The sequence below is a fragment of the Vigna radiata genome, chromosome 2, assembly GCF_000741045.1.
Source record: "Vigna radiata var. radiata cultivar VC1973A chromosome 2, Vradiata_ver6, whole genome shotgun sequence".
NCBI classification, from domain to species: Eukaryota; Viridiplantae; Streptophyta; class Magnoliopsida; order Fabales; family Fabaceae; genus Vigna; species Vigna radiata.
In genome coordinates, this window is record NC_028352.1 from 12,357,563 (window position 1) to 12,369,246 (window position 11,684).

Sequence of the window (11,684 nt, forward strand, 5' to 3'; positions counted from 1 at the left end):
ATATATATATATATATATATGTATGGTAAAATATTTTTTTTTCCAGTTTTGGTTAATAATATTCGAAATGGTCTCTATTTTATTTTTCTGTTCAATGTAGTGTTAGAAAACGTAATTTATGTTTAATTTAGTTCTTTTTATAAACTTCGTGAATTAGAAATAATGACTAAATTGAACATAAATTATGTTCTTTAAGACTATATAATAAGAAAAAGATTGAACATAAATTACGTTTTTTAAAACTATATTAAATAAAAAAATAAAATTGAGAATCATATCACCAAAGGTGGAAAAAAAAATATTACACCTATATATTATCAATAAGAGTCAAATTTAAGATATTAGATTAATTAAGGCAATAAAGTGTTGTTAAATTGTAAGATGTTACATAAAATTGATTTTATTTTATTTTTTGAATTGAAAAACACATGGTCCAGAGGCAGAATTGGTATTTTGTAGCATGTGCTTGCATTTAATCAACGAATTGAATGGTGGGTTGCACAACCACATGCCCAAACCATCATCAGTGACACTCTGTATCACCGTAATTTTAATTCACATTCACAAACACTTAATAATTACTTTCAATTTTATATTCTTATATTTGTCTTAACCTTTCTTGTACTTTTCTTCCTTTGTCATCTTTTTCTCTAACCATTACAAGCAGCATCAGGACAACATATGAACAAGGAAAACCAGAAAAGGTTATATTACCTTGGTTACGTAGAATCATTTTTTATTTTAACCCCTCAAAATTATCTCATATCTTGCATCTATTTCACCACCTCTTTGATTTTCTCAACTTGATAAAATAATTGCTCTGGTCAAACATAATAATGAACTCTCATAGTTTTGAAGGTCTCACTTTCTTCTTTTTCATGTTTGGCTTCATAATTATACCCCACTAATCCCCAAATTTAGGGTAAGAACTACAAGTCACATCCAAGAGATCAAAGATTGAGAAAATAATAATAATAATAATGAGTGGGGTAGCTAGATCCTAACCTTTCATTGTTTTATGAATAAAAGTCACTTTATAGTGTAGTCATTATTTAACATACTATTATGGTTATTTGAGAACATATGATAATGATTTGAACTTACATGACATCTTATGCAATTTTAATAAAAAAAAAAAAAAACTTCAATTACTCAGTGATTATACCCCCATTTTGAAAGAAATTATAATTCAAATATTTAATGCGTACTTTGATTTAAGTTTACAATCTCAAATTAAAATGAAGTTTACAAATGAATCTCTAAAAAAAGTCATAATTTTGTTTGAAAACAAATATAGGTGTATAGATATATGTTTCCAAACCAAAATATAGTTAATTTTGTTTAGACAAACATAAATTCAAACAAGCTAACTGAAAAACTAAACATAGACCTGTTCTCTTTTCTTTCTTAATCCTTTTCTTTATACTAAATATTGCATTAACCTTTTCCTAAAAAAAGAAAGACCTACTATGATATTATTGGTGGACATATGCTCTGGAAATTGCATGAATTTAGCTGTCTGTTTTCTTTTTTAAACCACTGTAATACAAATCAAATTAATTTATAAGGTCAAAGGATATCCCAATAACAATTACATATAACTTTTTTTATTTATTTATATATATAGAGACAGCTATGTCCTACATGTCATGATGTTTTAATAAAAAATAATTAGAAGCGGCAAATATCAATTTAAACACGTTGATTAAGAGGTAATTGAAAACGAGTTGCAAACAAAAAGGTTGTACTTTTGGGTACATGTCGTTTAGCCTATTAAGCAAATAACTAAAACAATGCTTAACATTGGTGTATGACGCACAAAGATTGCTTCTTCATATAGGTGAAAAAGTGCTTCAGAAGTAAAGGCACTTCGCATGTAAAAGCTGCAGACATGAAAGAGGAAAATCTCAGGCGTGTTGATAAGTTCACTGACACAGTCTCATCATGCTTCATATTAATCAGTGTTTTGGTTGTTAGACATTATAGTCCAAATCTTAATTGCTACATTAATTATATTTGGTGGGAAAATTTTTTTAACTGTGCTAAACATATTTAATCTGACAAAAATTATTTAATATATGATTTGTCTATGTATTAAGAATTTTATTATTAAAAAGAAATTAGTCATTTTATATATTGAAAAGAAAATGGATATACACTAGTTTAATTGTTTATTCAAGGTGAATAAATTGAGAGTTAGGGACAAAATTTATATTCTTCTCTTGTGTTAAACCCAATATTTAATTCTTCCAAAAAAAATATACCCAATAATATTTAATTATTTATTTGTGGGCCGTCCTTGTTAATTCCATGGTTTAGAGAGTATTCAAAGTTGGGAAAGTAAAATAAACACTCGAGTGGTCCTTCCTTTTGGAACTTGATGCATGTGGCATTATTTTGTGTTAGTCATCTTCCTCTTAAAATAAAAGTTATCACTATGCATTCATGTGCTGACAGCATAGTCATAATAATATTAAAAGGGACACTTAATTTATTCCAAAAAAAACATAAATTGATTAATTATTTCCTGTATTGCATTTTCTTCTTCAATTTGACATACCAAATTTGTGCTTTCCTTCACCTTTTTAGTGCACAAATTTGTTGCATTGAATATAATTTGTTCTTAAAAGTAATACTTTAATATTGTGTATATTTTAAAACAATTAATCTCTTTAGAGTTATTTGTTTTCTCCCTCCTTTTCTTTCTTTTCAACAAAATAAAACGAAATTTTGTTGTTCTTCTCACTGTCTTATTTCTTCTCATTAGCCTTACCATTGACTTCTGTACTTAAATATATTTATTTTACTAATAATAAATTTACTTGAGGCCATTTACTGAATGATTTTAGCATGTTTGTTTAAATAACATAAATTAAACTCATCATACATTTTTTTTTTCTGTCATGTACAATGTAAGAAGAAAGGTACAATTTGATTAACTCACATTTAATGGTGTCACAGTACCTAGTTTGTCCAAGTTAGTTGTCATGTTCCGAAATCCCATATCCAAGGGCCAAAGATTCTTGTTATGTTATTTCAAACGCCCCTGTTTTTAACTAATGTTGTTATTCATGTGTTTATCATCCTTTGAATTTGAGTCCCTTTTGTCTCATTTGCTCTCTGATGGGGTCACGGACACCCTCCTATGCAACTGCCCTAACTCATTCTCTATGATGAATCAGAACTGCCCTCACCCTGCTCTTCTCATATGGTAACAACTGTACTTGAGAGTTTTCAAGGTGTTTGATAAAATACCTTGTCGTAGTCTTTTGAATTTTCTTCCTTTTTCATCTCTCTTGTCAAGCATGTTTTCCTCTTAGGTATAGTTGTTTTTAGCTGGGTTGAGTTTGTTTCTTGGAAAGTGAAGGGATCTTCTGGAAAGAAAAAAAGGGGTTGTTTGCTTTAAGCAGAAAGAAGCTGAAGCTGTTGTTTTTTGAGTGTTTTCTCGTTCTCTCAGCTTTCACTTAGGAAAAGGAAGGGAAAGGTGGAAAAGAGGGACATGGAGATAGAGCCTTTTGAGAGTGAGCATTGTAAGGGAGTTAAGTTCAAAAGCACAGAAACTTAGGAGAGTCTAGTTGGAGTGTATGGAGAAGGAAGAGAAAAAGAAGATAAAGGGAAGCATTAAGGATAATATGCCAACAGTTTGGTTCTCTCTGAAGAAGTCTTTACACTGCAAATCTGAACCGTCTGATGTTCATGACCCCAAAACAAGGAAGCATTTGAGCACAATCTTGACCAAGAGAGCAGGGAGGTCAGGGTGTTCCAGGTCCATAGCAAATCTCAAGGATGTAATCCATGGAAGCAAGAGGCACCTTGATAAGCCACCAAGTTGCAGTCCAAGATCCATAGGGAGCAGCGAGTTCCTCAACCCCATAACTCATGAGGTGATTTTAAGCAACTCAAGGTGTGAGCTGAAGATAACTGGGTATGGAGGCTTCCAAGAAGGAGTTGGCAGTGGTGGTAGCAATGCTGGTGGAGGTAGTGGTGGTTCAACTTTTGTGGGGACTTTGAGGCCAGGGACTCCTGGCCCTGGAGGGCACCCTACAATGCATTACTTTAATCCTTCTTTTAGGACCTCATCCACCCCTCCAAGGAAATCTCCTTTCCTCTTATCAGATAAAGAAGGGTCTGGTCCTCCTGGGCTTCAACCCAGTACTAGGTTGTCTCTCGAGACAGATTCTAACGGGTCTTCAACTGTGACTTGCCACAAATGTGGAGAGCAATTCAACAAATGGGATGCTGCTGAAGCTCATCATCTGTCTAAGCATGCTGGTAACAATTGTTTTCTCTTTTATTTTTCCTAACCAAATATTTACTTTAATCTTGTTTGATCTCATGGTTGGCTTCTATGTTAACGTTGAAGGTCCACACTCTATCCACCTACACAAATATAATGTCCTTGTAACCTTCACAACATCATTGGCTTTTCTTATTTTTCTTCAATTTTTATGTGACCCTCAAGTTGATTGATTATTCAAACATTCTTCTGACCACAAACTTTCTGGGCACTTCTATATCAGATGGACATAGATTTTTCTGTTGAGATGAGGAATATTAATATTATAAATCAACATACTTTTTAATTTGTGACAACAAAACTGATTTCACTATTTCCATTACCTTTCCAATTTATAACTATGCTTAGGATTCCCCAGCAGCTTTCCCTTTCGCCCCAACCCACATAATTCAAAATTGGTTTTGAAGTGTTTAATGACCTCCAAGTTTGTTCCTATATTTGTAGTTTCTTTTGACATTTTTATGGCATCATATTCGTGTATTTCTTTTTTAAGAGCAATAAATTTTGACTTGGCAGTGACTGAACTCGTGGAAGGAGATTCATCAAGGAAAATAGTGGAGATCATATGCAGGACTAGCTGGTTGAAGTCTGAAAACCAGTGTGGTAGAATTGAGCGAGTTTTGAAGGTGCACAACATGCAAAAGACTCTTGCAAGATTTGAAGAGTACAGGGAGATGGTGAAGATCAAAGCCAGCAAACTCCAGAAGAAGCATCCAAGATGTCTGGCTGATGGAAATGAACTTTTGAGGTTCTATGGCACTACTGTTGCATGTTCTCTTGGCCTTAATGGTTCTTCTAGTCTCTGCCTATCAGAAAAGTGCTGTGTTTGCAGAATCATAAGGAATGGCTTTTCAGCCAAGAAGGAGCTCAAGGGTGGCATTGGAGTCTTCACAACATCAACAAGTGGAAGAGCTTTTGAGTCCATAGAGATTTTTGGTGATGAACCATCACTGAGAAAAGCACTGATAGTGTGCAGAGTAATTGCTGGCAGGGTTCATAGGCCACTAGAAAACATTCAGGAAATGGCAGCACAAACAGGATTTGATTCATTGGCTGGGAAAGTTGGTCTATATTCAAACATTGAGGAGCTTTATTTGCTCAATCCTAGAGCTCTTCTTCCTTGCTTTGTGGTAATCTGCAAACCTTGAACCAAAGGGATAAAATCAAACTCAATGCCTTACATGTTGTGTAGTTTTGTAGATCCCCTTATTTTGGCCTTGTGGATGCAGTTTGTAATCTTTTGAAGGATTTTGATTCTTTCCTCAAGTCAATTCTGCTTCTTCATCTTCATTGTGTGAACCTCCCATTCATACATTTGTAAGTTATTTTTTAAATGGTCATGAATATTTTTACATCTGCACATGGTAACCTTAGGATCAAGAATCAGAAATAAGTACAAGACTTGTGAGATTGTACTAAACCAGATTTAATAATTACCCCTCCAACATTTCTTCAAGAATGCAGTTCCATGCAGGTTCTCTGTCGGTGTTACATTAATTGAAAGTCTAAAGAACAGAGCCATTTAAACTGATAATAACCTAGAAAACCTACTAAGCAATTAAATACTTCATAGGCTGATTGAAAAATGCAAGAACCCTAGTTGCATTTGGTTTAATTTAATGTAACCAAAATGTTAGATTCCACAAGTGCCCACTAAAAACTTTTGTTTGGATTATATTTCTAGTAATTAACAAATATATTAAAGATAATAAACTATTGTTTTCTGGATTATCTTCCTAAAATAAGTAGCAAATTGTGTACAAAATAATAGTTTATTTATAAAATAATTAAGGTAAATAGTTACATATTTTATTTTACATCTTTAATCATTCAAATGATCCAATCCAACATACATATTGTATAGGAGTGTTGTGGTTGACCTTTTTTAAACTTCTATGTGAGTTAAACAAGTTGTGTTCCTCATAATGAGAAACTCCAACCTAGTACATAAATGGTAAGTTTTTCATTTTGTATTTAATGTAACACCAAATAAATGGCATGTGACCCCTTCTTCTACGGTTTTGGTTCTAGCTGGGAGAGAAGTGGTTCTAAACTTAAGGACAAACATAAAATTGATTTTTAAAACTGAGATATTCAGAGTTGAGGTTTATGTTTTGTCTGTTCTTCACTTTGTGCTTTGAAGGTTTTTTGTTAATATTTAATGGCCATTTTTGTCAGTTATGCATCCTTGAAGTTTATTGCATCATAATGTGAACAGTAACAGTTTAAGATAAGGTCTGGACCCATGTGTCATAACACAAAGACAGGTCTCTTTCTGATGTCTCTTTTTACAGGAATATATAAAATTATCAGATGACAATTACATGTCAAATTTGGAAATTTGTTTGGAAATAATATTCTTTCAAAATAAAATTATCTAATAAGCTCACGTCCATGTATTTTTCTAAAGAATTATTAGTTTTCCATTTTTTTTCTAAAATTATAAAAGAAATAATTTAATAATTGATTAATTAAAAGAATAAATTAAATTTTTAGTTTCTTTTAACTTTTAAGTATTGAATTAAATTAAAATGATTTTAATAATAAAATAAAAAAATTTAATATATGGAATACTTAATGGTATTTAAAAAATATAATTTTAAAATAATAATATAAGAAAAAATTCTAATAAAATTATTGAATATTTAAATAAAATTCATAGTAGTTTTAAAAATATAAAAATGTACTAATAAAAGAATATATTATTAATTGAAAATTTAAGAATCAATTTTATATGATAAAAATAAAAAAAAATGTTTGACAACTAATTACACGAATATTAATTTAAAATTAATTAATATATTTTTTTATTAATGATTGTTAATATAAATTTAAAAATTAAGTTAACATACAATTAATAATATAATTTATGAATTTGAGTTTATCATGTTATTATTATCATAAATATTATATATATATATATATATATATATATATATATATATATATATGCATATATCGGATTAATAAATAAATATTTAAGTAGCATGCAAGTAATATCATAAATATAAAACTTATATTTAAAAGTTGAAATAAATTGTATGTATTATAACAAGTAGTAAATTTAATTTCGATGAATACTACTAAAATTTACGAAACATTAAATTTAATTATCTTAACATGTTATTAAAATATTATATAAGTGAGTATCATATAATAATGTTGTTTTTAATTTTTAGTAATATAAATAATATTATTTCATTTATAATTAATATTTATTTATTCTTCAAAAGCATCTTTCATATTTATCACATGAAATTATTTATATTATTCTTATCTCTTCAATTAGGAAAATATTATTATATTTATTAATTTTAAAACTACTATAATTAATGTATTTAAACATTTATTAATTTTGTTTCGGTGAATATTTTGTGGGACCGAGACACTAACCTGGTTGACATGGTTCTTCTGCTTTCTAACGCTTGGATTGACTAGATCGTTTGGTTTTCTTGGATTTTGACCGCTCGTTCTGTTTCACCCTTGACCGTTCAGTGATCTTCAAGCTTTGACCGAGGAGGGGAGGTACCTGCAATGGCACTCCGATGCTCAAGTTAGGAGCGATTTGATGAAGTATTTAGTGATTTTATGATCATTGTAGAATATTTGTGAATGTGATTAGAGAGTAATTTGAAGGTGATTGGAGGTTGATTCAAAGGTACCTGACTTGTGGTCCTGGTTCTCTATTTATAATTTGTCTCATAGACCTTGAACTGATATAAGCCTAATAAAATATAAACAGAATAAAATATAAACAGAATATAATCTAAAAAGACTTACCTAAAAATCTGGTTAGTTGCTAAATATCATTAATAAGATATTCTTGATTATCCTTTGATTATTTTATATCTTTAATAAGATATATCGTAACCGCTCGGCCCTGATATCATATTGTACCTTATGCCCCCCAAGTCCGAGTTAATCATTCGGCTTTAGCCATGATTAACTATAGGACTTATGAGTTTGAGGGATGTTGTTTTTAGTCGTCGCTTTGTAGATGACCGAATAGTTGAACACCTGTGACTGTTTCAGTTGAGGACGAGAGTGAGCGTTCAGAGAGAACGTTTCCCACTGCTCGGTTTAGGACGAGAATGAGTCCGTGTAGAACCTCACCGCTCAGTTTAGGACGAGAGTGAGCCCGTGTAGAACCTCACCGCTCGGTTTAGGACGAGAGTGAGTCCGTGTAGAACCTCACCGCTCGGTTTAGGACGAGAGTGAGTCCGTGTAGAATCTCACCGCTCGGTTTAGGACGAGAGTGAGTCCGTGTAGAACCTCACCGCTCGGTTTAGGACGAGAGTGAGTCCGTGTAGAACCTCACCGCTCGGTTTAGGACGAGAGTGGGTCCGTGTAGAACCTCACCGCTCGGTTTAGGACGAGAGTGGGTCCGTGTAGAACCTCACCGCTCGGTTTAGGACGAGGGTGGGTCTGTGTAGAACCTCACCGCTCGGTTTAGGACGAGAGTGAGTCCGTGTAAAACCTCACCGCTCAGTTTAGGACGAGAGTGAGTCCGTGTAGAACCTCACCGCTCGGTTTAGGACGAGGGTGGGTATGTGTAGAACCTCACCGCTCGGTTTAGGACGAGGGTGGGTCTGTGTAGAACCTCATCGCTCGGTTTAGGACGAGAGTGAGTCCGTGTAGAACCTCACCGCTCGGTTTATGACCAGGGGTTGCGTTCCCTGGATTTTTGTGGACGAGCGTGCATGTTCCTGTTATTTGCAATGAAGAAATACAACAATTCAAACTTGATAAGTGAGAAACCGATTAACCTGTGAGGCCGAATGGCCGAATAGTTGAACAAAGTCGCTACTGATCTTGGCTTTGACATTATTGATGGTGTCAGAAGACTCCCCCTTTAGGGTGAAAGTTTTCATGAATATCTGCATTGTAGTTTATTGTTCCTTGTGTTCTCGTTTTGGCGATGAGCATGTGCTGGACCTGGGAACAACTAGAGGGTCCTTGACTTTTTTCAGAGAGCCCCCATAATCATTGGATTGGTTGCATTCAAAGAGAAGAGAGTGGTTGAAGGTAGTCTCCTACACTTTCGGTTATAATAATGGAATACAATATAATAATATAATATATTATGGATTATATAATAATATAATATAATATATACATATTTCGGTTATTGTAATATATATGATGAATAAATATTATGGTTATAACCATAATGGCACTGAAAGTTATATATTATACTATATATATTTATGATATCTATATAAAATAGTTGTTGTAATATCTATTATCAATTAGATATTTTATGAAATATTAATATTTCAAAAATTACTTATCTTGTTGATCATGTCTCACGTAGAGATGATGACTCATGTAGTGTAGTTTTCATTTTGCTGAAAGTTCCTAGTGTTGATTTGAAGCAGTGATGTCAAGACCGGACATTAGTCTTAGTTCCTTGCAGTTTCAATGGGATGCCCCCGGCTCCACGGTGGGCGCCAAAATGTTTCGGTGAATATTTTGTCGGATCGAGACAATAACCTGGCTGACGTGGTTCTCTCGCTTTCTAACACTTGGATTGACTGGATCGCTTGCTTTCCTTGGATCTTGACCGCTCGTTCTGTTTCACCCTTGACTGTTCGGTGATCTTTAAGCTTTGACCGAGGGGAAGGTACCTGTAATGGCACTCCGACGCTCAAGTTAGGAGCGGTTTGATGAAGTATTTAGTGATTTTGTGATCACAGTAGAATATTTGTGAATGTGTTTGGAGAGTAATTTGAAGGTGATTGGAGGTTGATTCGAAGGTACCTTGCTTGTGACCTGGTTCTCTATTTATAATTTGTCTCATGAACCTTGAATTGATATAAGCCCAATAAAATATAAACAGAATAAAATATAAACAGAATATAATCTAAACAGACTTACCTGAAAATATGATTAGTTACTAAATATCTTTAATAAGATATTCTTAATTATCCTTTCATTATTTTATATCTTTAATAAAATATATCATAATCGCTCGACCCTAATATCATATTATACAAATTTAATAATAATATATGTTAGTTAAATTTCGGGTTAAGTTGTTTTAGTTTGGTAGTTAAATTGCTATTGATTTTATTCATTATTCAAAAGCCTAATAACAAAATAAAAATAAAAATACAAATATTTTTTTTTATTTGTACTGATTTATATTTTTTGTTAAGTTTTATAAAAAATGGAAAACTTGGTCAGAATTTGATTTCTGGCATGGGAAAATTAAATTCTTACCACAAAAAGTAAAATGCTTTAATTTAGTAACCAGAATAAGCCTGAATTTAGTTAGGTGATATTTGAAAAAAAAAATATTTAAGAAAATAATTTCTCAAGCTTGGCAAGATGGACCTTTTTTAGAAATTTGGTAAGATTATTTTCTTCTCCTTCTTATTTAATTTTATTATATCACAATCTTAAACCCATTAAAGGTATTCACAACCAATTCATGTAGAAACAAATGTTTGATAGGGTAAATTTATTGGTGACTTGAAAAGGGCATGAGTCCTCTGAGGCTGTACCTTAGTGTGGGTTGGTAGTGTCACTTAATTACTGTAACATCTGTACAGCTTTCATTTCTCATGGCACATGCACCTCATAAATATCCCTACTAACCCTCATTACTTTGGAATGGAGGTCATTCAATGAAACTCCTCGTATTTCAAATTTTGAAGTCTAGCATGCTTTGATAAGATTGAATTTGCAAAATGACCTAGCTTTGTATTGTTGACTTACAATAAGACTACAGAAACTATCATAAGCTTTTTTTGGCTAATTATCTAACAGGTTTATGAACCATTTTAAGGGCTTTCCTCTTTAATGTCTTTAATGTTTCAAGTAGATATTGATATTTGTTAAAAAATATAAGTGAGTTAGGATGTGTTAGGACAATATTCTTAATTTAGAAGTCCCAACTAGTTGGTCAAGTTTGGCATCTAAATTAAGAATATTTATACATGAGCAATTTTATAATGAAAAAGTAAGATGGTGTTGAATAAGAAATTTGAAAGGAGAAGGCTTTACTTGAAAATTATATAAAAAATGTGTATTTTAATTAAAAAAATATCTTACTCATAAATTTATATAAAACATTGGTTTACATGTACCTAAAATTATATTAAAAGAATGAAAGGGTAAGAGGTCAAAGTTACCAAATAGCTCAAGCTCACCAAAAATGGGAAACGGTTTTGATATGACTAGACTTTGAACTTACTAACCTTTCTTATTATGATTACCCCTTTGGCTACGGCTAGTTCCTAACGAATTTTTCTTCTTGTAAATGACTTTGGTCCCATTTTAGACCAAAGACCTATTCAGCAGGTTTGCCTCTATCAGCCTCTTGTCTTGCCTTCATTCACTCTACAAACTCAAAATAAGGAGTAGCCACTATTGGAGTAGTTGA

General features: G+C 32.2%; 1 protein-coding gene across 1 annotated transcript; it reads left to right on the plus strand.

Moving 5' to 3' along the window:
- Window positions 1-2,960: 2,960 nt before the first annotated feature.
- LOC106756578 lies at window positions 2,961-5,649 on the plus strand. Its single transcript, XM_014639053.2, has 2 exons — window positions 2,961-4,272; window positions 4,814-5,649. The coding sequence occupies exons 1-2, from the start codon at window positions 3,585-3,587 to the stop codon at window positions 5,443-5,445; spliced, it is 1,320 nt and encodes a 439-aa protein (XP_014494539.1). The 5' UTR covers window positions 2,961-3,584; the 3' UTR covers window positions 5,446-5,649.
- Window positions 5,650-11,684: the final 6,035 nt, after the last annotated feature.

Excerpts from the sequence above, each read along its gene's own strand:
- LOC106756578 (XM_014639053.2), top strand. The coding sequence starts at position 3,585 with ATGGAGAAGGAAGAGAAAAAGAAGATAAAGGGAAGCATTAAGGATAAT. Across the intron at positions 4,273-4,813 it reads TCATCTGTCTAAGCATGCTG|TGACTGAACTCGTGGAAGGA; the intron begins GTAACAATTGTT and ends TTGACTTGGCAG.